Source organism: Miscanthus floridulus, chromosome 17 (genome assembly GCF_019320115.1).
Source record: "Miscanthus floridulus cultivar M001 chromosome 17, ASM1932011v1, whole genome shotgun sequence".
NCBI lineage: Eukaryota > Viridiplantae > Streptophyta > Magnoliopsida > Poales > Poaceae > Miscanthus > Miscanthus floridulus.
Genome location: NC_089596.1, coordinates 403,556 through 430,416, shown reverse-complemented (window position 1 = coordinate 430,416; position 26,861 = coordinate 403,556). Strand labels below are relative to the sequence as shown.

The 26,861-nt window shown below is 45.2% G+C and overlaps 2 protein-coding genes and 1 pseudogene across 2 annotated transcripts; 2 read left to right on the top strand and 1 right to left on the bottom strand.

The window, feature by feature from the left end:
* Nucleotides 1–2,040: 2,040 nt before the first annotated feature.
* Nucleotides 2,041–7,690, top strand: LOC136515052 (uncharacterized). Its single transcript, XM_066508742.1, has 9 exons — nt 2,041–2,232; nt 2,545–5,363; nt 5,445–5,525; nt 5,992–6,144; nt 6,332–6,495; nt 6,585–6,732; nt 6,821–6,943; nt 7,135–7,222; nt 7,305–7,690. The coding sequence occupies exons 2-9, from the start codon at nt 2,640–2,642 to the stop codon at nt 7,496–7,498; spliced, it is 3,675 nt and encodes a 1,224-aa protein (XP_066364839.1). The 5' UTR covers nt 2,041–2,232; nt 2,545–2,639; the 3' UTR covers nt 7,499–7,690.
* Nucleotides 7,691–7,909: 219 nt separating this feature from the next.
* Nucleotides 7,910–14,700, top strand: LOC136515053 (transcriptional corepressor LEUNIG_HOMOLOG-like; annotated as a pseudogene).
* A 147-nt stretch (nt 14,701–14,847) lies between these two features.
* LOC136515054 (uncharacterized) lies at nt 14,848–15,725 on the bottom strand. Its single transcript, XM_066508744.1, has 3 exons — nt 15,585–15,725; nt 15,238–15,501; nt 14,848–15,152 (listed from the first exon to the last, which is right to left on the bottom strand). The coding sequence occupies exons 2-3, from the start codon at nt 15,413–15,415 to the stop codon at nt 15,007–15,009; spliced, it is 324 nt and encodes a 107-aa protein (XP_066364841.1). The 5' UTR covers nt 15,416–15,501; nt 15,585–15,725; the 3' UTR covers nt 14,848–15,006.
* Between the last annotated feature and the right edge of the window lie 11,136 nt (nt 15,726–26,861).

Here is a 26,861-nt window from a genome sequence, read left to right as displayed (position 1 = left end):
ATCATGTACTACCCGTTCTACATGTTTGTATTATAGGATCATCATCCAGGTGATCGGATCACCTAGTGCTCGGGCTTCTCCACCGATCAACTGGTCGGATCGCTCAGTTCATAGACTCCGTCACCGACCAGTTGATCGGACTGTTCGCCGGTCGCTTCTACTCAATGCTCACTTCATCGCTGACCAGTTGACCAGATTGTTCGTCACTCGTGCTTCATCGCCAACTACGCCGAGGACTCCTCGGTGCTCGGTTTCTTCATGCTCGAGGAGTAAGTGGGCACACTTCACCGCACGAACGTCACCAGCTACGCCAGGGACTCCTCGGTGCTCAGACCTCACTAGCTTCGCCTAGGACTCCTCGGTGCTTGAACATCGCCGCCTACGTTGGGGACTCCTCGGTGCTCGGTCATCGCCAGCGACGCCGGGGACTCCTCGCTCCTCGATGCTCGGACCTCGCCAGCTTCACTGGGGACTCCTTGGTGCTCAGACATCGCCAGCTTCGCCAGGGACTCCTCGGTGCTTGGACATTGCCGCCTACGCCGGAGACTCCTCCCTCCTCGGTGCTCGAACATCGCCAGCGACGCTGGGGACTCCTCGCTCCTCAGTGCTCGATCACCGCCAGTAACGCCGGGGACTCCTCGCTCCTCGGTGTTCGGACATCACCAGCGACGTCGGGGACTCCTCGCTCCTCGGTGCTCGGACATCGCCGTCTACATCGGGGACTCCTCGGTGGTCGGTCATCGCCAGCGACGCTGGGGATTCATCGCTCCTCGGTGCTCGGACATCGCCAGCGATGTCGGGGACTCCTCCATCCTCAGTGCTCGGACATCGCCAGCGATGCCGGGGACTCCTCGCTCCTCAGTGCTCGGTCATCGCCAGCAACGCCGGGGACTCCTCGCTCCTCGGTGCTCGGACATCTCCAGCGACATCGGGGACTCCTCGCTCCTCGGTGCTCGGATATCACCAGCGACGCTGGAAACTCCTCGCTCCTCGGTGCTCGGTCATCGCCAGCGACGCCGGGGACTCCTCGCTCCTTGGTGCTCGGTCATCGTCAGCGACGCCGGGGACTCCTCGGTGCTCCCTTTGTGGTCGGATCTTGCTACGTCTCATCAGTGTGCTATCAAGCTGCTCCATGCTGTTTGGATCAGGGTGCTGATCTTGGGCAGCACGTCTGGGGTCTTGATACGCGCATGTCAGACAATGTCGGCAAGCTTTCAGATTTCTTTTCCTTTGACCCTACTACAAGGTTCATTCTTCATCTTCCAGCAGGCTCGGGGACTAAGTGGACATACTTCACCTTGCGGTGAATGTGCTTTTTCTCATCTCGCTACGCCCGAGAACTGGCTACCTGCTCGGCTGGTCTTCTACTTTTTGACCTTGGCACCACGTGACTACGTCTCCTACTGTCAGGCTCGGGGACTAGCTGTGGGGGTATGGCCCCCGGTATCCACAAGACAAGACATGAGTCGCACCATCAGAGGTGGCCCAGCCCACAAGATCAAGACGTGCACGGCGCTGCTCGACGTGCACCGCAAGATATTGTATAGTACCAAATATACTACTTTTCTTATAACCCTGTCCCTCCAGAGTATATAAGGAGAGGCAGGGGTCCCCTAGTGGATAAGATACATACATCTACACAACGATACATACATATCAATGCAATACATCAGAACACAGGATGTAGGTATTACGTCATACTGACGGTCGAACCTGTCTAAATCTTGTGTCTTGGTGCTTGTATTACCATCTCGCTCCTGATCTCGCTCACCTTTACGACAAATCTACCATCGTAGGATACCCCTCGGTGGACTGCCGAGCATCTTTTGTCGACATACAGTTTGTTGTCAAATTTGTCGATATGTCATGTTAAACTAAACAAATCTATAGTAAATATTTCTGGTCAACTTTTGACAACTTTGATTGTCAATCAAATTATTGCTCGACAAATTTTAGAAGCAAGGCATAATAGATTAGTAACTACCGAACGATCGTCACTTTGGATTTGGGTTCGGCGGACTCGCCCAACACCAACAGTCTCCTTCACCGACCGGTTCACTCCCTGCCTTTCCGTTTCTTCTCTCCTCCCTCCCCCACCGTTCGTTCACCTCGGCTAGTCGGGTGCGCGCGCGTTCACTCTCTTGTGCTCGTGGCGACAACTGGGCTACTACCGCCGCTGCCGCCCTACGCCTGTCGCTTTGCCAGGTCTTCGCCGGCGAAGAGCACCATCAGGTATGCCCACCCCGTCTCGCCCCTTCCTGCCGAGCGGAACCGAGCACCCGAACCCTAACTTAAGCTATTTGAATATTTTGTATTCGGATCTGATCCAATTACAAGCGTATATACATGTATTATGCCTACTGACATCGTTTTTTTTGGCCAAATTATTCGGTGTACTGTATCCGCCCCTGGTTATGCCATTTGCCTTAGTGCGATCGATCTAGGATATACAGTACAGGAGTACTCGTATGTGTGATTGCTGTGTGCAGTGATAGTGTGCACCACTCAATTCTATTCTAATTTCTAAGTGTTTCTTCGCTCCAGGTTCAACAACAGATGTTTCTGCCAACTCCTCCTGTGTCACTTCTACCACTCAATAGATTTGGAGAACGACTTTATATGCCCTGTCCAACACATTAATGGAACCAAGAAAGGATGCATCTCAAAGAGCTCCCATGCATATGCATGGACCTCCAACTTCATCCTCGACCATTTCTCGTGCTCCAGACCATCGCGTGCCACCCACTGCCAAAGCTGTCCTCAATTTCTCCATCCAGACCGGGGAGGAGTTTGCCCTTGAGTTTATGCGGGACAGGGCTGTACCCAAAAACCACCTGGTGCTCCCAGCTACATCTCCCGATCACAATGTTGCACCGGGCTACATTGATCTCATGGGAATGATTGGTGGTTTCCATACAGGATCTGAAAATGCCCCGCATTTAACTGCGCCTGTGGCTTCTGATAGTCAGCGACGCAAGGAGCCTCAAACAAAATCCTTCGCTGAAACTGAAAACAGAGGCACGCACACGTCAACTAGGTCTGTTCCACGAGCCAAGTCAGGTGATAGCAGCGGTCGGGGACTCTCTCATGGCTATTCTTCTTCTGAGGCTTCATACACCTCCAGAAAAATCAAGTTCCTCTGTAGCTTTGGGGGTAAAATCTTACCCCGGCCTAGTGATGGAAAGCTTAGGTATGTTGGTGGCGACACACATATTTTTCGAATCAGTAGGGATGTATCCTGGCAGGACCTCAGAACAAAAACTCTGGCCATCTATAACCAACCCCATATCATCAAGTACCAGCTACCTGGTGAAGACCTTGACTCTCTCATCTCAGTGTCAAATGATGAAGACTTGAGGAACATGATGGAGGAATTTGGCATGCTTGGAAGTGGTGAAGGTTCTCACAAGATTCACATCTTTTTGGTTTCCTCTTCTGATTTTGACGAGATAAGCTTTAACCTGGGCAGCGCTGATGGTGATTCAGAGTACCAGTATCTTGTGGCTGTCAACGGAATCGACGCTGGATCTGGGAAGCCCTCAAGTGACCATGCTTTACCGAGCACATCTGCCAGTGAGTTGGATCAGTTCAGTATTCTCAAAATTGATGCTGATCAGTCGAACCCGAATAGAGATAGGTCAGATTTGGCTGGTATACGTGCTCCATCTTCTGCGCCTTCTGCTACAACCTCAACGCCAACACAACCAAGTTTATCTAGTGATCATGTTGCATATGTGCACTCGAACCAAGGGCATGGTGTGCAGTATGCCCAGGGTTCTAATTCCCTGTATCCAGTGTCCACTGATAGATTATACAACACTGAAAACAGAACTCCGGTGCCTCTATCTGTGCCTTCACACTATGGATGTACTTCTCAGTATGCACCGCATTCTGGGACTGCATTAGCGGCAACTCTTGACCAGCAGCCTAATCAGGAGGGCTTTATGGTGAAAGGGGGTATAAACGATGCCAAACACGGTTCTAAGAATACTAGGCAGCAAAAATATGAAGTGGATTATTTCCAATCCCTTGAGCATTTGAGTGCTATCATGCCACACCATGATCCTCCTGTTTCAAACTGTACACTTTCTGAAGCACTTCCTGTTTCGTCTGCTCAGGAAGGTTCAGCGTGTTTTGTTACACAAAGTGGAACTGTGAAGAGCCTAGAGAATCACATGGCATTGAAGGCTGCACCTGCAGCTCAGGCCTCAGAGTTTAATGATGAACACCACCCATCTGTCGGTTCTGATGTTGGAAGTGACATGAATAATCATGGTTTGAAAAATTCACCATCCCAAGCTGGACGGATCTTTCAATCTGAGTGGATTCCTAGGGATCAAGTGCAGTCCCTGAACCGGTTGTCAAAATCTGATGATTCACTTGGCTCTCAGTTTCTTATACTCCAGTCACAGTCTGGTGTAAATAATGAATCGATTCCTGAGGTTGCTGATCCTGTTGAGGGAGCAAAAAAATCAAATTTAGGGGCCCCGCCACTGAACTTGAATGAGCCTTCTATTGATGATGGTCTAATACAATTTGAGAAAGAGTTAACTGAAGCTGTACCCTGGCCAAGTCGATTTGGAATGGTTCTTCCTTCTGAAGTATCAGATAATAAAAAGATTTCAGAGGATGCTGTAGTTGAACAATCGACCAGTGCAGAGAGAATATTGGATGGACCTAACAACATGAGTGCAGATAAAGCCATGAATTCTGCAGAAAAGGCTTCAGGTAAAGGTAAGTTGAAGGAGACTACTATCGATGGAATGCAGACAGCTAATATAGAGCAGGAAAGTGATGATGCTATGGCACGCCGTGTTAGTTGGGAGGCTCCAAAGACGGCAATCTCTATTGACGTCAAGCATGAGCCGGCTGCGTTGTCATCCACCAGCACTTCAGCTATTCCACAGGATGAATCAGTTTTCCCTAATACGGAGAACAGAGATATCTTTGTTGATATTAATGACCGCTTTCCCCCTGATGTTCTTTCCGATTTCTTTGAAAAGGCTAAAGCTGCAGCACAATCATCGACCCATTTTAATGATCCCATCCTTAGCTTGAACATACCAAACTATGAGCCCAAGAGTTGGTCATTCTTCAGAAACCTTGCACAAAATGAGTTTCCACGCAAGGCTAACCCAGGCCTAGCAGAGATTGAGGAAGGACTTTATCCAGTTGCAGGAGTAAGTAAGGATACATCTGCCGTGCAGAGCTTGAACCAAAAATTTGATCTTGATGCTGAGAAGAAGGTAGGGCCTTCAAGCACTTTTGTTGACCCTAGTAGTATGCCTCCTGCATATGTGTCATCTCATATTGACAACCAACCGATGATGGAGAACATGAGGCCACCTGTTTCAGAGTTTGAGGTATGCATTTCTAATAAAAGTTAGGTGAACTTTGCAGTAGATCTTGGTTGCAATTTATGATTATATATACTTATGTTTCAGGAACCGAAGTTTGAAGAGGACAGAGCTGTTATTCCAGTCATGGATGCATCTCTCCGAGATATTGATTTTGAACACTTGCAGGTATGATGGTTATTAGTTGCAGGAAGACATGGAATAAATAGTAGAACTTTGTCCTGCTGAGATGTTGTCAATGGGTGTCCAGTAATTGAAGTATGTGATGATGAAAAAATAGTTTAGAAATTAACAGGAAAAAGTTGTTATGTGGTTCTTATATATTCTGTTGTTATAATATTTAGTTTTTTATCAGTTTAGATGAAAGTCTTTTAAGATCTACCTCGAGTCTGACAGGTTTGCTTTGTTTGAACGATAAATTAATTCTTCAAAGTAAAATGTGTTGTGTCATGGGAAGTAACTGTTCACACACATAGCTGTTATCATCTGGTTAGCTTGAGAGGGACATATTACCATATTCCCATCCTATAGTTGTGTACAACAAGGGGACAACCTCTGGTACATTTGATCAATAACATGCAATATCAGTGCACAGCTATTCTGTTGGAAAATAACAGGAAATATCTTTCAACAGATTATCAAGAACGAAGACTTAGAGGAGCTTAGGGAACTTGGTTCTGGCACTTTTGGAACAGTGTACCACGGAAAATGGAGGGGAAGTGACGTGGCCATTAAGCGTATAAAGAAAAGCTGTTTCACAGGCCGATCTTCTGAGCAAGAAAGGCTAGTAAGTACTTTTACTTGTATCTTGTCGTAAGTTTAGTATGTTAGAATTATTGCGTTATACGTGCGGTGTGACAGAGAATGGAAATGGCAGTTGATTCCAGTGTTACTTAATTTACATCTTTATCTCAGCCTCCATCCTTCATAAGCATGTATATCTTGAGTAGTGCAATTTCATGTTGTGGATTTAGGCACATGAGTTTTGGAGGGAAGCTGAGATTCTGTCAAAGCTTCACCATCCAAATGTTGTGGCGTTTTACGGTGTTGTTAAGGACGGTCCAGGTGGGACGTTAGCAACTGTGACCGAGTTCATGGTTAATGGTTCACTTCGGCACGTCTTGCAGCGCAAGGACAAGTAATCTCTTGCTGTGTTTCTTTGTGGTATTTGCATTTTGCTCAACCGCAAACAGCAGAGCAATAATCTATTTTACTACACCTGGAAAGGTATCTTGATCGTCGTAAGCGGCTTATTATTGCAATGGACGCAGCCTTTGGAATGGAATACTTGCATTCAAAGAACATTGTGCACTTTGATTTGAAGTGCGATAACCTACTGGTGAACCTTAAAGACCAGACACGTCCTATCTGCAAAGTAAGTTGTAATCTGATTTTATAGTTTGATTCCTGGTCGTTTTCTTAATGTTTTTATTTAACTCACATGGTTTGCTGTTGCCATGAAGGTTGGTGATTTCGGCTTATCAAAAATAAAAAGAAATACATTGGTTTCGGGTGGTGTGAGGGGCACCTTGCCATGGATGGCTCCAGAGTTGCTGAATGGGAGCAGCAACAAGGTGTCGGAAAAGGTAAGAAGAGTTGTGTTGGTGCAGGTTATGTTATCAAACTTTTTTAATGTGTAGTTGCTAGGTTATTGCTTGAGTTGTGTTCTCTGTTAAAAGGAGGGTAGTGTTACCTTGTCTATATTATAAGTGAGCTTGGTAAATATCATTGACAAGTTTTTTTTGTTTTTGTTTTTGTTTGGGGGTGATGTATACAGGTGGATGTGTTTTCGTTTGGTATTGTAATGTGGGAAATCCTGACCGGAGAGGAACCATATGCGAATATGCACTATGGAGCGATAATAGGTGCGCATCATCATACTGTCGGTTGGTTGGTCTTGTTTCTGGTTTTTGGAATTCGATTATTGATTTGAGACAAGTGGTGCAGGGGGTATTGTGAACAATACATTGAGGCCTCCTGTGCCGGGAAGCTGTGATCCTGAGTGGAGGCGGTTGATGGAGCAGTGCTGGGCTCCGGACCCTGTGCAGCGGCCGGCCTTCACAGAGATCGCAGGACGTCTGCGCGCCATGTCGGCTGCAGCTAATCAGGTGAAAGCAGCAATGGCGGCGGCGGGGAAATAAACAGAAAGTAGTGGTGGCTCCCAGTGTAGGTGGGCGGGAAAAGTTGCTTCCCTAAGTGTCGGTATACTTTGACAGTTGACTTGTAAAGAGAAAGAGAGAGCAAACATAATCGAGTGACATTTTTCACTCACTAGTCACGACTGTGATATACATATATATATTCATGATAGTAGGAGGAGCATTGCAATTGCATTTGCATTGTAGTATTTGTATATGGCCAATGGACGGGGTTGTGTGCAGTGAAGAAGCGACTGCGATGCTCCATGTGTGTGTGTGTGGATGATGGACTGATGTGACTGAATGGAATCTCAACTCTGAAAGTCTGAATACATGAACATAAAAAGAAGGAATAAAAAAAACTCTGAATACTACATGAGAAACAGTCGAGGTGATGAATTCTGTTGCTTCCTTTTTCGTTGAAATTGAGGTTGAGGGAGGCAGCAGCTGCATTTTGCTCTTGGGAACATGTCGGCCCCCGGTCGCATCTCTTTTGCCGTTGCCTTGGGTGTGTTAGATTTTGTTGGCCACATCTGGCAGTGCCGTGCCATGGACTGCTGAGTTGAGCTGACTCAGAGTCAGAGAGGTGCCTCCTGCCTCCTCGTCTTCGTTTTGGTCTTGCCTGTTCGTCTTCCTTCCGGTCTTGCCGTTCCCGTCCCTCCGTCAGAGGCAGAGGCAGACACAAGCAGCCAGCCAGTTCCTCGCTGCTGTGCCTGCCTGCCGCCGACGCCGCTGCAATCTTCCCCATCCATCCTTATTCCCTCCCTCCTTCCCTTCCCTCCCCTCCCCTCACTGGGCTGGCTTGGCGAGCCACCCTCTCTCTCTCTCTCTCTCTCTCTCTCTCTCTCTCTCGTTGGAATCGGAATCGGAATCGGAACGGAACGGAACGGCTGTCGTGTGTCGTCTGCCCCTTCGTCGTCCCCCTCTTTCCCCTTCCGACACCCCACCCCAGTGCTAGCTAATAGCTTAGCTTCTAGTGGCTAGTAGCTCCCCTCGCCTGTGGACTGCAAGGGAGGGCGTGGTTTGCTGGATTCGCGGATCGATCGCAGAGATCAATCAATCCATGGCGCGGACCAACTGCGAGGCGGATAAGATGTGAGCTCCTTCCTTCTTCCTGCTCTGCTCTTTCCATTTCGATTTCGATTTCATGATGATGACGATGATCTAATCCTGATCCCAATCCCATCCTGTAATCTCCCTCTTCCTCTCCCTCCCAATCAGAACTATAGTAGACTAACAATCCTGTTCCTTCTGACTGCAGGCTCGACGTCTACATCTATGACTACCTGGTGAAGCGCAACCTGCAGGCCACCGCCAAGGCCTTCATCGCCGAGGGCAAGGTCGCCACCGACCCCGTCGCCATCGACGCCCCCGGAGGCTTCCTCTTCGAGTGGTGGTCCATCTTCTGGGACATCTTCCATTCATCCACCGCCAAAGCCTCCTCCACATCCAACGCTTCTGCTGCCGCCGCCGCCGCCGCCGCCTTCATCGATCACACCCCCAAGCAACAACAGCCCGCCGGGGCCGGGGCGGGGGCCGGGACCGTGGCGCCTCCTCCTCACCCCCTTCACGATGTATGTGCACTGCTACTCATCCTCTACTACTTACGTATCACCCATGTGGTGCCACCACATGTGTATGAGTATGATTCTCTGACTTTATTATCAATCAATCAATTCGATTCAATTTTATTAGATCAACAACAACAAGTCCAGAGAGCACCAGATGAGGCTCCAGTTGCTGCACCAGCACAACCGCCACCTCCACACCACAAGAGATGCTCCTCCTCCCGCCTCTATCAATGCCCTCAACTCCGATGTCTCCGCTGTGCTCGCTTCCAAAATGATGCAAGACCGAATCAGGAGCCCCAACCCTATCGACTCCGACGCCTCACAGCATCTCCTAGACGCAAACAGGATCGCCCTTCTAAAGTCACCACCACCTAGCCACACTGGGTAAGTTGAGTTGTGCACCTCATCCATCGACCACACTCTGGTCAACTCTATTTATTATCATGATCCTGTTCTGACTATGATCCATCCGTTTCTCCTTTCAGGCCTATGCCTATGCAGCAGCAGCAGCTTCATCCAAGAAACCAGCAACTTGTAACATATCCCTTCTACCCTATCTTATTAATTATTATCTCACTCATTGCAAACTTGTTATTAAATACAATACTCTTTAATACTCTCTCGATCAATCTTCAAGGACATCAAGCCCGATGTTGCTATGCCACAAAGAACGATGCCTGCGGACCCTTCTTCCTTATATGCAGCAGGGATGATGCACCCAAAACCTGCATTACTTGCCGCTGGTTCGTAACTTACTAATTTCTCCTCAACACTGAATTACTGCTGCTGCTGTTTCTACTTCTTGCTCAAGAAAACCGATTGTAAATTCCTTCCTCCCGCCTAGTTCCTAGCAGGTGATCCATGCTAGTAAAAAATGTGCAAAAGCCCCTCTCTGCTCGTGAGTAAAGTTGTATCTGTATAGGCCACAACATAAGTGGCATGGGCATGGATGTGTTCTCCAGCGCGCCCTTTTCATGACACATCTTTTTTTCATTTGGGTGTGAGAGGTACGGATGTCTTCGTTTGGTTGTTGGTAAGAACAACCTAGTGCAACCTTATCAGTACATGAAGACCAGACTAATTTGCCAAAAACCATGGCACAAAAATGAACCTTCCTAATATTACTACTCTCTTATGGAAAATCTGCAGACTAGGACGGTATCGATATAATTGTTGAAACCTTCAACTAGTAGCATATAAATACACGAGTTCAGTGCCAGAAGAATCACTGAAATTTGTTAATCATGTTCACATTTACAAATGGCAGGCTGGCTCAAAACCTGGCACTGCTGTTCTGTATAATGCATCCTTTTCACTTGAAATCAAAGTTTTAGATTTGATTGAACTAGGCAGTACCGCAGTAGGTATGGATTCTCAAGTTAGGAGACCCCTAGGCCTGTAACATTAATTAGCCAGTGTCTCTGAGTTGGAGATACTTTTAACCTGTTAATACTAATTTTCTTGCAATTCATTGCCAGGACTAAATCAAGGTGGTGTTGGGAGTGTGCCACTTAAAGGCTGGCCTCTAACGGTGAGTTCATAATCCTTTTCTATGTTTGCATACCTCTGCTTTGGATGCTTACATTTTTTTTGCTGTTTGCTAAAGGTCCCAGGTATCGACCAACTCCGGTCCAATTTAGGTGTGCAGAAACAATTGGTGCCATCTTCGAACCAGTTCCAACTTTTATCACCACAACAACAGTTAGTTGCTCAGGCACAAACACATAATGACCTTACCAGAATGGGTTCTCCAGCACCATCTGCTTCGCCGAATGTTCGATCAGATGATCCGGATTATTTGATGAAGGTCAGTGTGTAATCAGTTTACTTGGTAAACCAAGTCCAAACATAATGTCTGGTGTTTGGTTTTGCCATCACTTCTGTTAATTTTGTTTCACCTGAGACATTCACCCCTTTCACTGTTCTCTCCCTCTCCCCCTCAGTACTGTATTAGTGCTGCCATTGACTCTACAAAGTATTTGCAATGTTTTAGTTGAAGATGGTCCAGATCAGTCCTCAGGCCACAGGCCTATGGAATTGCAACAGCCGCGACAAAGAACCTCAAGGTTTTCTGTAGCTCCTTGTGGCTAATGCTGAATGAGTTTGCCTAATTTCTTGACATCCAGAGCACTAGAAAGCGGAAGCCAACTTCTTCTGGAGCAGCTAATAGTACTGGCACGGGAAATACTGCTGGGCCTTCTCCTCCATCAACTCCATCCACTCATACCCCTGGTGGTGGAGTACCAGTGGCTAGCAATGTTAATATTTTACAGAAGAGTTCAATGATTTGTGGCGTGGATGCAACTGGTGGACTTGCCTCATCCTCAAACCAGATGGTATGGTTCTGTCTATGCTCTTGTGTCAGTGTTTTGAGTCCCTGAGCTCTGTTTGTGCTTAAGTGAGTTCTGTTACTGACAGGATGCTTTGGATAATTTTGTTGATTTTGATGAAAATGTCGACTCATTTTTGTCGAATGATGATGGAGACGGAAGAGACATGTTCGCAGCATTTGAAAAAAAGGTCTTCAGAGCACAATACCGAGTCCTTAAAGGGTTAGTATTTTAACTTTAGAATTAATGTGCTCTGGAAATCAAAATGGTTAAAAGGTGTACATGCAGGGTACTTTAGCAATTTTCCATCATGAAGGGTTCAGTAGCTTACAGTTTACCACCCTGGCCACTTTCAGTGAGTCAGATGACCTCACTTCATTGAGAGGGTAATTGCAGGCATAATAATAGCTAAAGGTTAATTTCATTTTTTGTGTAGGTCTCTCTTTGAGTGAAATTGGTAACAACCGTACAAGTAACAACAAGGTTGTTTGCTGTCACTTCTCTTCAGATGGAAAGTTACTAGCTAGTGCCGGCCATGAGAAGAAGGTAAAATGTTCTAACTTGGGATATATCTGGTAGTTTCTCATGCAGAGAGGTGATGGTTAGTTTCAGGTGTGAACACTTCATTTTTAAATTATAAAGTGTATTTCAACCTAGCATTTGGTTTCATCAAGGCCATCTCTGCTAACTATATGCACAATTGTCTTTCCACGCCCAGTAACAAAATTGTTTACATGTCATATTTCCTGTAAACATTTTTCGTCTGTTTATTTTGTAAGTCATGCAAAAAAAAATTAACCTCATCTGTGGAAGGTTGCATTTTTTTTTTCTCTCCATCTCAGTTGGAGAAATAAGTCTGTAATTTATGAAATTATTTTCTCAGCTCTTTTTGTGTTGAAGTTTTGGTGATTTTGTAGGTATTCCTCTGGAATATGGACAATTTTAAGATGGATACCAAAATAGAAGACCATACAAACTTTATCACAGACATAAGATTCAGAACGAATTCAACTCAGTTGGCTACATCATCTTCTGACGGAACTGTTCGACTTTGGAATGCTGCTGATGTGATTTTCTCTACTCTCTCTCTCTCTCTCTCTCCCTTTCTCATTTTTCCTTGAAAGACAGGTTACAATGACTACTCTATTTAGTTGTTAGGTAGATGCTTATTTGAAACCATGTCATATTTTTCTCTCACAACAAATCAGCCAGCAGTACTTTCAGCCATGGCTTATCAGGAAGCGAACAGGGCATTGCTTGGCACACCTTGGCTAAGATGTGATTCCATGACAGGTGGGCATAGAGCTGAAAAAGTGTGGCAAACAACATAGCGGAGAACAAAACACTAACCTAGGAAACTTTGGTGTACGGTGTACCTAACCTGTTGTATGGCAAACTGTGGACACCATCCAAATAGGCCAGTCACTGTGACGACTTAATAGTTTGAACTCAGGAGCTCCCTTTGATTATTTTTAGTTGTCTCATATCTTCAAACCCCTCTTGCTCTGTCTCTGAATCCTCTTTCAGTTATCCTAAAAAATCCACAGCAGGATATGAGATATTTGTTGATTTAGTCCTAGATACTATCACTTCAAAGATTTTTTTTTCTCGAACGACGCAGGCCATGTCATTAAGTAGAGAAAAAAAGAACCAAAGGAGAGGCAGAGCCAGCTCCCCTAGGCCACCTAGTAGCAGTTTAGGTCGAAGAAACAAGTGGTATGAAAACAGTGGCCCATGCATTCATGGTGCTATGCCATTTCCTGGTCCTTTTCACAAGACTATGCACACCTGACCGCTTACTTGCATGTAGACTAGGAGTGAAGGACAGTGCTTTATTTTTAATAGACATAGCTAGTAGCCACACTGTCTGAATTTTGTTTCTATTTGTGTGGTGGTAGCGGCGGACCCAGAAAATATTTCAGGGGGCTGAACAACACTGCTGTTCGATCTTAAGTCTCAGCCCCCCCTACACTATAGAATTTTGCCTAAAAATTCATGGGGGCTCCACAGGGGTTCCACTGCTGCGAAATGGGTAGGGGGGCTTGAGCCCCCCGCCCCACCGCTGTGTCCACCCCTGTGTGGTGGTAGAAAGACCTTGGTATTACTGTTTAGTTCTTATTGATTTATGTTTTGCTTGACAGCATTGTTGGTGCAACATCAGATAGCCTGAGTAATACTGAAGTGATATCCTAGGTTCATGGCTATTCCTCCTTTTGCAGGAAAGTGGCGCTTTACAAACTTTTCATGGGCATAGGTCGCATGTAACATCAGTAGATTTTCACCCAAGATTGACAGAGGTTCTTTGCTCTTGCGAGGACAACGGAGAAATTCTCTTCTGGACAGTTGGTCAGACTACATCTACTCATGTTTTGCGGGTTGGTACTTGATGTGTCTGCCTCCCATCTTCACAACTGTTCATCCTTGCTGTAGTTCAGTTATTATAGGATATACAAATTGACTTTGTGGTACAGGTGAAGCAGGGTGGCACTGGAAGAGTCAGGTTTCAACCTCGAAGTGGGCAGCTCCTCGCTGTGGCAGCTGGAAGCATGGTGAACATTTTTGATGTTGAAAAGCAAGCCAGCTTACCCTGCCCGCCAAATGTAATCGATATGCATGAGATGCTTAACATTATGCAGAATTTGGAATGTGAAAGTTGTAAACTGTTTTTTGTTTGTTTGTTTGATTTAGGGTCACAATAGTGAGGTAAACTGTGTGTGCTGGGATGAAAATGGTGAATATCTGGCATCCGTAAGTCAGGACACTGTGAAAGTGTGGTCGGTATCGTCGGGCATGTGCATTCATGAGTTAAGATCCAATGGAAACCAATATCAGTCATGCACATTCCATCCTAGATACCCGAAAGTGTTGATCGTTGGCGGCTATCAGGTAAATGAAATGCAGTAACCACATGTAGGGATATTAATTGCAGATGGCACTGATTTGGCACAAGACATATGATATGATTGGTTGATTGTTTGTATGCAGACGCTGGAGCTGTGGAGCTTATCAGATAACCAGAGAATCTCAATCCAGGCGCACGAAGGGCTGATCGCTGCACTGGCACACTCCCCGTTCACTGGAATGATTGCCTCTGCCAGTCATGACAGATGTGTAAAGCTCTGGAAGTAGCTACAAAGGTGGTGGAATAGTCCTAGTCCTGCTAAATATATGTCATTATTAACTTATATATATAGCCTCCGTTTCATTCCTTGGTTAACTTATTATAATATATATACATACATAGACGGAGACGTAAGATGGATACACTTTTTTATGGCGGTTGGGCCGTAACCACCTTATTATATATATGTATAACTTACTACTAGTACTAGAGTAGGGTTCGTTGTACATGAATGATTGTTGAGCTGATTGGGCTCAAATGAGCTAGCGCTGTAGCTGTATGTAGACTAGAAGGGAAGAAATGTGAGGCATGCATGGATGAATGAATGGAGTTAGTTAGTCACCATCATCACGTATTCTTCATATATAATTTGTTTCATTTCTCAGAGTATTATATAATCATGAGTATGGGCCAACCGGCCACACGGAACAAGTAATAATAATTTAAGTGAGCTGACACGGACGGAGCCTGTGCCTGGCTGACTGGCGTTCATCCACGGGCCGGTGATGGCTTGAGCCCCCTGATCACGGACACGCCGCCTCCCTCTTCTTCTTCTTGTGCTTGTGGTGCTGGTGCAGCAGATGCAGGCGCTTCTGCTGTTGCTGATTCAGCCGGCGTACTTAAGGTTGTGATCCCTGTATGTATGTTGATGAAATTGATTGAATTGCATGAATGAAGAAACTAAGAAAATGAATGCATGCATCGATGTACTAGACTCACCGACTTCTCCGTAGCATGCGCTGCCACAGGAGAGCTCGCAGACGACGTGCCAGCCGTTGCAGGCGGCCATGCAGTCGTCGCGGCAGTTGCCCAGCGCCACCCGCGGGGACGCCGCCAGCACAACCAAGCACAGCAGCAACGCCAGCTGCATCCCCGTCGTCGCCGCCGCCATGCCCATCGTCGCTCCTTTCCTGCTTGCAGTCGTTGCTTGCGCAGTTGCAGATACTGGCCCCGTTCGGCTCGTTGAATTGGTTGAAAAACACACTGAATTGTTGTGAGATAAAAATATTGTTCTAGCTGAAAAAATAAACTAAATAGTGTAAATTATAAGGTAAATCGAACCGGACCACAGAGCGAGAGGGTGGTCGTCACATATGCTAGCTAGCAGAGGCACGCACGACGACGACGCATACGATACAGGGCGCGCGGACGGGATCTCAACATCCCATCCATCTCCATGGTAAGCATCTCTTGCACCTATATAATATATGCTATATGCAAACACACACACATATAGCCAAAGCTTAATTAGGCAAGCATGCATGCAGCCACAGACTAATTATATAAACAGAGAACGCGCGGCGGTGGAGCTGCACGTACCCTCGCTAGCTCCTCTGCCAACCATCCGTTCCAAATCACACGTCATTTTGGTTTTGTCTTAAACTAAATTTCTCTAGGTTTGATCTGAGTTTATAGGAAAAAAATGCACCAACATCCAGCTAGCTAGATTCATTCACTGTAAAATATATTTTGATAGTGCATTTATTACTTGACTTGATAGATGCCAATATATTTTTGTATAAAGCTTAACCAAAGTGAGTAAGTATGGCATCGTTCGCATGCCCTTAAACCTGGCTTGATCCACTTCTTTTTTTTATCCGGAACAATATTTTTCTTTCACAAATTCCTCCAAATTTATCCAGATTCCTCTAAAATTTCTCCAAGCGAACGAGGCCTATGACTTACTAGGACAAAACGAAAATAAATTATAATTTGAAACCGAGGGAGTATCAGCCAGCTTGTATCAAAGATAACCAGTGGTGGATCCAAGAATGGTGCAAGGCCAGGGCTGACTCGATTTACATTGACCTAAGCTGAAGTTAGCTGATCTAGAGTAATATATTTTATTCATTTGCACGAAATATAACATACATATATAGTCTTAGGGGGTGTTTGGTTCACCTAGCACCTCCTAGATTTAGCAGCTTTTAGTCCCTTTTAGTAACTTTTTTGCCAAACACCTTTACTAAAAAAGACTAAACAACCTTTAGTTAGCTAGTCACCCAAACCTTACTAGCAGCTCCTAAAACCACGTCTAGACAGGGCTTGCCCTTCATCAATGCGCCCTGTCCGAGCGCATCGGTACCCCCTCACTCGCAGCTCACTCTCTCAGCTCGCTCACTCTCTCCCTCTCGCGCTCGCTCTCCTCTGCTTTCCCCGCCGCCACCACCACTTCGCTCCACGCCGCTGCCGCTCCTCCCAACCCCTCCATCGGCGTAGCAGCTCCTCCGCTCACCGCTTCCGCCATGGATGGCCACGGGTCCGAGTATCCAGACTATTACTTGCAGTCCTCTTCTCCGGTGGATCTAAATGGCTCCGGTCCGTCCTCGCCCCCCCCCCCATCGTCGGCGACTTCGATGTCTTCTCCCAAGCGCCATCGTATGGTGCGGGCTCCTCCACTTGACGCGGCATGGAGGGGCTAGATCTGAACATCGACGCCGCCGGCTTCCCCTACATGGGCTCTTACCAGGGGCTCCTCCAAGGTGACTTCGCTCCTGGCGGTAGAGGGTTTCTTCCTCTTCGCACTGGTGCCAGATCCGGTGCTGGAGGGTTCGTTCCTCCTCGGCCGACCGCAGGAGCGACCAGATCTGGGAATTGCCCAGCTTCTCGTGCTGCTGTGCGCCGCTCCAGGGTGGGAATCGGCAGTGGCCGTGCCCACGCGCCGGTAGCTAGGATGCGTGGAACAGTTGCTTCGGGTAGCTCGTATCCTCCAACTTAGGAATGGAGCTAGAAGATGACGACGACATCCCACCCAAGGCGAGATTGTTCTCTGATTTGATTTGTACTTTGCTCTGTTTATTATTTATGTTATGCATGTCTTATTTATGGTTTTGCATGTCTGTTTTTTTTGCTAGATTCTCATACTTTTCATTGATCTGATGTGTTAGTTTTATTTGTTCGATGTACAAGTGTTTATTTGTCTAATCTGTTTGATCTACAGGTGTGTGTTAGGTTGTATTTGTTTGATCTACAAGTTTGTATGAACTACTATTGTTTAGTTGTTTGTTATTGAAGTGTGTACATGTTTCATGTAGTACTGTGTATTTGTTTGATCTAAATCTGTCTATTTCAATTTTTGTCTCTTGTTCTCTGATCTGCTTCTCTACTAGTTTGACAAGACAAATTGATCCGATGCAAATACATTTGTGTTCTCTTGTCTTGCTGTTGATGAAATGAGAAAGGGCAATACAAGTAAGGGGACAATGACAAAGAGAGGTTATGATAATTTGAGAGAGTTCTATGAGCAACAGACTGGCTAAAGCATGATCTTAGATGTATGAAGAATAGATTCAGCCAGCTCAAGACCATGCACAGTTTCTACAAGTCGGCACAACTACAAACAGGTGTTGGCTGCCAAGAAAATGGAGGGATAGATGCACCTCTATCTTGGTGGGATAGGCATACCAAGGTAATCTTTGTGCCTAATAATTTGTTTGCTTGTTCTACTTTCATGTTGGTTTGCATTGGAGCGAATAGCACAGAGCAAGAGAGGGAAAGCTGCAAAAGCAAAGCAAGCCAGAGTTGATGATGTTGCTAGGTGCCTCAATTTGGCTGTGGAGGCTGGGGAAGTCAAAGCTTCAAATGAGTACTATGTGGCTACCATGATGTTTAGAAGTAGCTACAACAGGTTGGTCTTTAGTGGCTTGATACAAATGAATAAAGGATTGTGTCGGTTCAGAAAATGACCAACTAGTAAATATTTATAGTTTTGCTGTACGTTGTGATCAGAGGTGGCCTAGCACTCAATGACATAGGATTTATACTGGTTCAGGCAACGTGCCCTACGTCCAGTCGGGGTCGGTCGATGACTTTATTCCTGAGCCCAGGTGCTCGAAGTCTGTAGTGGGGTTACAAATGAGAAGGAGAAAGGAGGGGGTATACAAGAGGTTCGGATGGCTCTGACCGGAAGGGCTGCGGTCGAAACTTGGTGGTCCTACGGTTGTAAGGGGTTGATGTCGATCTAGTGAGTCTGAGCTTTGTGAAGTCGATCTCCTCTCATTGGAGGGAGCGCATCCCCTTTTATAGATGAAGGGGATGACTTTTACAGGTGAGAGGGAGAGAGTACAAATATTTCTAAGCCTTGCTGCCTACGGTGATAAAAACTAGATAATGGTTGAAGCCCCCCAATACCGTCGATGTCGCTGTAGGATGTCAGATGTGCACGGGGGGTCGAGCTATCTTCTTCAGGAAGGATGGACACTGGTACCTACAAATACTTCTGGATGCCTAGTGGTATGTGAGGAGCTACGCTATGTTCATCTGGTATGGCAAATCCTGGAGCCCATACCGCGATCGATGTCTAGAGACACACGGGAGGCTTACCATATGGGAGTTTCTAGTAGCCCCTACAATACTTTGTGTTAGGGTGGCTGTAGAGCACTGTTTCGTGCAGGGTATGGTCCCTAGTATAGTGGTTTTGACTTGTGAGCCATGCCTTGCCTTTCTTCGCACGTCTTTTGGTTCCTTCTAAACGAGGAGCCCCTGGTCGGATGACTCTAGTCGGCTCTCAGTGCGTCGGTCGGAGAAGAGCGGTGAGCAGGCTTCCCACGAGCCCCGATCACGGGGTCGAAGTAGGAAGCGGCGTTTTGGGCCAAGCCTTCCGATTGGAGAGACTGCTTGGAGACGGCTGGTGCCTGAAGCGAGTGCTCCGGTCGAAGAGGTGGGCCAAAGAAGTTGACGAGCAGGCGCTTGTTCTTAAGGGTAGACCTTTCGGTCGATGACCGGACTTCCCTTTTGGCCCGCTGTGTTTTAGTTTTTTGGGCTGGCCCATGAAATATATGTTGTTTTCCTGGGCCGAGCTCGGGCATGGAAGATGGTCCTCGAGGGACCCCGGGTTTATGAACCCGACAGATTGCATGGCTGAGGAGGGCTGCCCACAATGCTTGAGGAGGATAGGATAGAATGGCAAAAGACTTGGCAGCTGGAGTCTCCAGTTTGGCAGCCTAAATTTTATTTTGCTTAGGACCTTAAATTTATGATGAACTATGTAAACGTAATGAACCATGGTTTATGTTTGGACCTTGTAATGCTTGTTGAACAATGTAATAGGTGTTGATGCCATTGTTGTTGATGTTGTTGTGATGCTGCCCAAGTATTTTTGTTCATGTCAACATTCAATGCTTTTTTAACATCTATTTCTTATGATGACCAGGGAGCATATGAAGTGGGATTTGCTGCTGGAGTGGATCATGTTGGACTTTCTGATGCTGGTTGAGGAGCTGTTGCTAGAGTGGCTGATGCTGGTGTAGGATCTAATGATGATTGGTGGAGTACTACTGATGATGGTGCCCCTACTGAAGACTCAAATGACAAGTGGAGTACTAATGATGATTGGTCAAATGTTGATGATGAAGGGGACTGCACTGATGATGAGGAAGCATGTTTGATGATGCATGTTGCTAGGTGTCAGTAGAAGAGGAGGATTGCTACTGTTGTGCTGTTGCTAGGTATGTACCATTGTGACAAATTCATGAACAAGGCTGGTTATAGAGTTTCACTTGAAACTAGATATCAGTGGACTATAAGAACCCTAGGACATAGGACACAATGCTATAACATATTTAGGATGCACAGCGATATTTTTTATAGCCTTCATACTTTGCTAGTTGAGAGATATGGTCTGCAGTCCACTACAAAAATGACTTCTATAGAGGCTCTAGCAATGTTTTTGTGGATGTGTGGTGCCCCTCAGTCCATGAGACAAGCTGATAATAGATTTGAGAGATCACTAGGGACATGTAGCAACAAGTTTGATAAGGTACTATCTAGTGTGTTGAAGCTAGCAATTGATATCATTAGGCCAAAGGATCCACAATTTTCAACTATTCGTAGAAGGTTACAATCTCCTCGGTTTGCTCCTTACTTTGATAAATGCATTGGAGCTATAGATGGGACATATGTACCTATCACTGTGCCAACTGAGAAGGTAGTCCAGTACACAGGAAGAAAAGGAATCACCACACAGAATGTGTTAGCCGTATGCAACTTTGATATGAGATTTACTTTTGTTCTAGTTGGATGGCCAGGATCAGTTCATGATATGAGGGTGTTCAATGATGCACTTGAGAAATTTGGTGATAAGTTTCCACATCTACCTCTAGGTATGTATGGGCTTTTACATTTCTTCATTGTCTTTGTCATAGTATTTGTCATGTTACTTACACAAGTATTGTGTTGTGTAGACAAATTTTATCTTGTTGACTCTGGATACCCAAATCGATCGGGTTTTCTTGCACCGTACAGAGGTACAAAATACCATGTCCCCGAATGGAGAGAAGGGCTTGCACCTAGAGGCAAAAAAGAGTTGTTCAATTACACACATTCTTCACTTAGAAATGTTATAGAGAGGTCTCTTGGAGTCCTAAAGATGAAGTGGAGAATTTTGTTGGATTTACCTAGTTTTTCCATGGCAAAGCAAAGTAAAATAATAATGGCATGCATGGCACTGCACAATTTCATTAGACAAAGTGGTATGATGGATGACCTCTTTGACTTGTGTGATCAAGATGAAAACTATATACCAATAGAGGAAGGAACTTCAACTCAAGCAACTAGAGGCACCACACGTTTTTGGAGACGAAGATGAAAACATGAATCAATTTCGTTATTGGATAGCGGATGGTTTGTTTGCAAGGTCATAGCAGCGCCATGGTTTGTAATAATGAAGTTTTCTGTAAACCATTTGAACATTATTTGTGAGAATGTACATTGCGACAAACAGCTACCATAGCAGTCAAGCAGAGATGCAAGCGACGCTGATGTGCAGCCAAGCAGAGCAACCAAGTATCTAGCAGAGCAGCCAAGCAGAGCAGCAAGCCAGGCGTGCATTTGACGCCAAGGCCACATGCGGGAGGCAACGACGCTAGCGGGAGCCAGCAGCGCGGCACCGTTGGCGCCAAATGCTAGGGACACCAAGTTAGCATTAACGAGGAGTATTTTGGTCTTTATAAACATGTACATGTTAGGTTTAGTCACCTAACCAAACGTGGCCTTACTAAAATTTAAGAGGCAGTTTAGCTGCCTAGATTTAGGAGCTGGGAAGGGCTTTATATAGGATAGGTCGTTGAGCCAGGTTGCAGTACCCTAGTCCGAGTCTTAGATCCACACCCTGAACCTAATCGACTTCACTCATTATTAGGTTGTAGTTGCTTCAACCTACCTTTTCCTAAAATTAGAATCCCTAAACTCATTATTAGGTGGGGAGGCCTTTCAAACCCCCCCCCCCTCCGGTGTTGAACTAAAAAAAACCTGGCACAACCACTGATTCCTCTCTCTATAATAATAATAATAATAATAGTAATAAGGACTAAGCACCTAACCTAATTACATACTATAGTCAATCGCCCTATTTGCTGGTTGGTTTCTGGGCTGATAAGTTCAGCTGGTGCTGGTTTGTTGTAAGAGAAAAACACTGTTGGCTGGCTGATAAGCCTTGACTGAAACCAACAAGCGAACATGATGAATATATAGATGAATTATTTCAGATCTTAAACTCCTACCACCACAACCACCTCATCATAGATCCGCTCCTCATGTGTATAATATTACAGCTTACGTACATATACAGTACAAGCTCCCTAGTAATTAATTGTTTGATGTAGTATAATAGAAGCTTGTTTAGAGGGTCTTTAATTGGTTTGAGAAAACATCTCATTTCGAATGACGTGGTGCATCATAAGTCTATTCTTAATTTTAGTGGGATAATTTGTTCCATTCCTACTGAATATTAGCATGTGAGAAATAAAACGGTGATGGGTCAACTTATTTTATTTTGCAAATTAAACCAAACAAAATATTAAGGAGCCAGAAGAGAAGATGATGGATTGTTTCATTACACTCAAACAAAACACCCTATTAGCTTTCTTGTTTATTTTATATATTATTAATCGTAAAGGAGCCAATCAAGGTGCCATTGTGGTCTATACATTGGGGGAAAAAATTGTGACTCCGGGCTACCAGCAGCACACAACCGACGAAACAGAAGGATCGACCTGAGTTCTTTTATGCGAGATTGTTGTTTCAATCCCTAATAAGGTGCTTTACCTTGTACATGGCATTAGTTTGGTTATTTTTATGTTGATTTCTAGCATATGTTAATTGTAACAATTTTTATGATAAAAAAGACATTTTATATATAGACATATATGTGTGACATGTGTGTAGACCGGCCGTCCCATTTGATATGATGCACGGTGGTTGGGATGTGTGTATATTATCACCCCCAAATTAATGAAATAAATTAAAATATAAAAGGAAGTTACAAGCAGAGAGCTTTCACTTTCTAAATGAAATTGAGATGTCATGATCCCTTAGAAACAAATCTAGGAGAGACTCCCTCCATCATCCATCAGCCTGTTCGTTTGACTGTGGCTTGTCGTAAACGATCGTAAATTTTCAGCCGGAACAGTATTTTTCTCTCATACAAACCAGCCAGCAGTACTTCTTCATGAACCAGCAACGATACGAACCAGCCAACCGAACAGGCTGCATATCATCATGGAGAATCCACGCCTATTGTTTAAAAAAAAAAGGAAACTTCTTCTTTGTTTCCCCCTCTCTCTAGCTACTTCTAATCTGCTGCAAGCCACCAAACTAAGCGAAAAGACCATATATTCTCTCGAGTGTTACATTCCACTTGCGCCTCCTCTTTTTTTTCTCCCCCTTTCTGGCCAGCTTTACCTTCCTATTTGTTCATTCATGCCAATACATGTCCGTGTTTATTGTAGTGTTAATTCTCAATAAATAGATGTCTCTATTTTTGTTTTCAACAATCTCATATCACAATCCAAATCCATAAACAACACGAAAGCACTAGCTTTCACATGAAAGTGTCATGACTCACTTATGAAGAAGAAACCGACTTAACTACTACAGCACTACATCTATCCGTAAATATAAGCAACACTAGAATTATCTAAATTAATTCATCTACCGGTTAGTAAAAATGTTGGATTAATCATTTTATAGGATTACTGGTTAGAGGGGGCGAACATGCAGTTTTAACTAAAAATCACAACGCTAGACAAATTTAATTAATAACACAAATGACTTCTATTTCTTCACTAGGAACACTATGTAAATGCTTGTATGCAACTTCGGATGACATGTAAAGATTCAATATCTAGGAATGTAAAGTAATAAAGTAAATGCATGAAAATAAAATAACCTCAATAAATGATAGGGCACATACACAAAATATGCGAGCGAGCGTTAGCTCGAGTCAAGATTTTAGCTCGTTAGCTATAACAAGCCAACTCGAACCAACTCGCGAGCCGCTCACGAGCTAAATGAGCCAAACTTTCAGGAAAAAAAGTATCAAAACTTATATTAGTTTTTGTATTACTTCATGTCTTGCACTTTATAATTGACTGGTAACTGGTCTAAACCCTATAAATTGACTGGTAACTGGTCTAGATGTATTTCTTTTATATTATTATTATTCTCAAACTTTAGATAAATGTAAATATTATATTTTGTGTATTTTTATACTTGGCTCGCGAGCTTAACGAGCCAACTCGAGCTTTTAACGAGCCGAGCCGAGCTAGCTTTCTGGCTCGTTAGGATAACGAGCCGAGCCGAGCTAGCTCGTTATCTTAACGAGCCGAGTCGAGCTGAACCGAGCCAGCTCGTTATCCAGCCTTACTCGAGTGGTTCTGTCGCCGTCGTGGGAAGGCCCCGGTCAGGAGTCGAGCTGCCGCGGGAAAAGCTACGATAATACGCAGTTTGTGTAGAAAAAAACCCCTCACTTGTCCCGCGTCCCAAAGCACAGGTAAAAAATGTTTCGGTCCACTCACAGGGTTACGAGCCCATGTACGAGGACAGAGCATGGGGTTTGGGGCTTTCTCGGCCTACGTGAAAGATCTTTTTCCTAACGTAAAAACTGCAGGCCCCGTTTGCCGAGTTTTTTTTTTCATACACGAAATATAACCTCAATAGACGCTAAGAGACCTCACCCACGTGCCAACGATGAAATATATATATTCACATTAAATGCATGTTAGAGTCTAGTGCTAAGAGACCTCACCCTTTACTAGCCATTACAGAGTCTTCCTTGCAAAACATAGAGTTTTTCCCGGACCATTCACGGTCCAAACCTCAGACGATCCGCCTTTAAACCAGAGAATATCTTTATTCACATTAAATGCAAGTTTTTTTTTTGAAAAAAACATTAAATACATGTTAGAGTCTACTGTTAAGTGAGTTGCAGACCGTCTGTGGCACAACGCTTGAACTGTCATATGCAATTGGTTTTCTATTGTCACCCAAGCAACTCAAACTTTCTATAGAAACGAGTTTTCAGAAAGGTTGAACGACCATAGACTATCTGTACCTAGGGCTCAGGCTGTCCGCCGTTCAACAGTAAGTGCACGTCTACACCAACAACTCCGAGTGTTGGTCAGATCCCAAGCAATAGCTGTGGATCGTCTCCACCTAGAGGCCGTAGTTTCCACCACTCAAAAGTTAACAATGGTTGAAAACAACTTTGATGTTGTACAATTTTGTTTTCTCACGGACCGCTCGATCGTCCGCGAGGTGGTGGGTCAATACGTGTGTAAGGAAAATGGACTCTTGGCCCATTTACTTTGGATTTTAGTGTTTGATAATCAACAAGACCAAATTAAACTAATGTGTTTGCGAGTGTTAGTTTTGTTGTCTAATAGGTTGCAAACGTGACTTGGACGAAGGCGACGTGATGATCCGATGATCAACACCTCAAGCAAGACCTTAGAAGCACAATAGAAGACACAAGAAATCAAGCAAAGTCCGAGCACGAAGATAAGAACCAAGCCGAATGCAAGACCGCGAAGAAACGAGCTCGGCAGAGGTGATTGGATGCAGCCCTTATGAGGACCGGACGCGTCTGATCAGCTTCCCGGCAACAACAGGCGTCAACAACAACGATTGGACGCTAAGCGAGGTAGTAACCGGACGCACGGACTTCACTATTCATCGTCACGGCAACAACTCAGTGAGGACCGGACATAACAGCTGTGGACGACCGAACGCGCTAGGCAGTGGTGTCCGATCGAGTCTAGAGAGGTTCCAGAGCGGTGAAACGTCGACCGAACACGTCAGATGGTAAGCGACTGGACTCGCCCGAGAGTCCGATCAACAGTGAGCGTCAACGGTCGGGACGATCGGACGCGTTCGATCAGGACGACCTACGCATCCGGTCAATGGCAGAAAGCTAGGTTCCGTCCCCAACGGTTACTTTCTCCATGGAACTTATAAATAGACCCCCTAACCGGCTAATTGAGGAGTGGAGAGCTGAAGAAACATACCAAGGATGTTGATACACCATTTTAGTGATCTCCACTTGTATAGTGCTTAGTGATTCATTAGGTGATTAGAGTAGGTGCTTTACGAAGTGCTTAGGTTGATTAGACCACTGCTTATGTGCTTGCTCTAGGTTTAGGCCTAGTGTTTAGTGAGGTTTGCACACCTCTTATTACTTGGTGCTTACGCGCACCATTATTGTACATCGGAGGGGCTTGTAGTCTTGCGAGATCACACCAACCGTGTTTGTGGTGTGGCCGCCACCGTGTACCGAAGGGAACAAGGCCCGCGACGGTTCGGTCAGAAGCTTGATAGTGAATACGGCGGAGAGCGTTCCGGGAGAGGCTTGTCGGAAGCCACACCGGAGACCCACTTGCGTATGGGGAAGGACCGGGGTTATCCATGGAGTTACCTGACCAGGAGCTTGGCCCTTGCGAGGGATTCCTTGCAAGGGTCTCCAACAAGGATTAGGGGGAAGCTTGAGCGCTTCTAGATACCTCGGTAAAAATACTGGAGTCATCGATGGGGGTTTGCGTCTCTACCTCATCTTTACCTTCCGTATTCACATTGCTACCTTGGTTGATTGCTTTACTTTCTTAGCTTAGTTCATAGGCTAGTTGATGGGATTGGAACCTAGGTTGTATAACTCTTTTACGGTAGAGATAGCAACACACATAGCAAAACCATAGTTGCACATCTAGATAGATTACTTTCTTACATAGGTTTTGACTAGGTGGAATTAGAGGCCATAGTTTAGAGTAGATCTTTAAGTTGCCTAATTCACCCCTTCTTAGGCGTCATTGTCCCTTACAAGTGGTATCAGAGTTGGTTGGCTCAATTTGGACTTTTGGCTTCACTACCGTTGAGCCGATGCTATTTAGAGTGGTTGGGATGGATACCTTTAGGCCTCCGCACTTTGACAGCACTAACTTCCCCTACTATAAAGCTAGAATGGCTTGTCACCTTGAGACGGTAGATTCGGATGTTTAGAGAGTCACTCGTGATAGGATGAAACCCATTAAGAATCCCGATAAACCTACAAAGGGTGAAGAAAAAGAAATTTATAT

Excerpts from the sequence above, each read along its gene's own strand:
- LOC136515052 (XM_066508742.1), top strand. The coding sequence starts at position 2,640 with ATGGAACCAAGAAAGGATGCATCTCAAAGAGCTCCCATGCATATGCAT. Across the intron at positions 6,145-6,331 it reads CTTCTGAGCAAGAAAGGCTA|GCACATGAGTTTTGGAGGGA; the intron begins GTAAGTACTTTT and ends TTGTGGATTTAG. Across the intron at positions 6,496-6,584 it reads GTCTTGCAGCGCAAGGACAA|GTATCTTGATCGTCGTAAGC; the intron begins GTAATCTCTTGC and ends ACACCTGGAAAG.
- LOC136515054 (XM_066508744.1), bottom strand. The coding sequence starts at position 15,415 with ATGGGCATGGCGGCGGCGACGACGGGGATGCAGCTGGCGTTGCTGCTG. Across the intron at positions 15,153-15,237 it reads CGCATGCTACGGAGAAGTCG|GGATCACAACCTTAAGTACG; the intron begins GTGAGTCTAGTA and ends ACATACATACAG.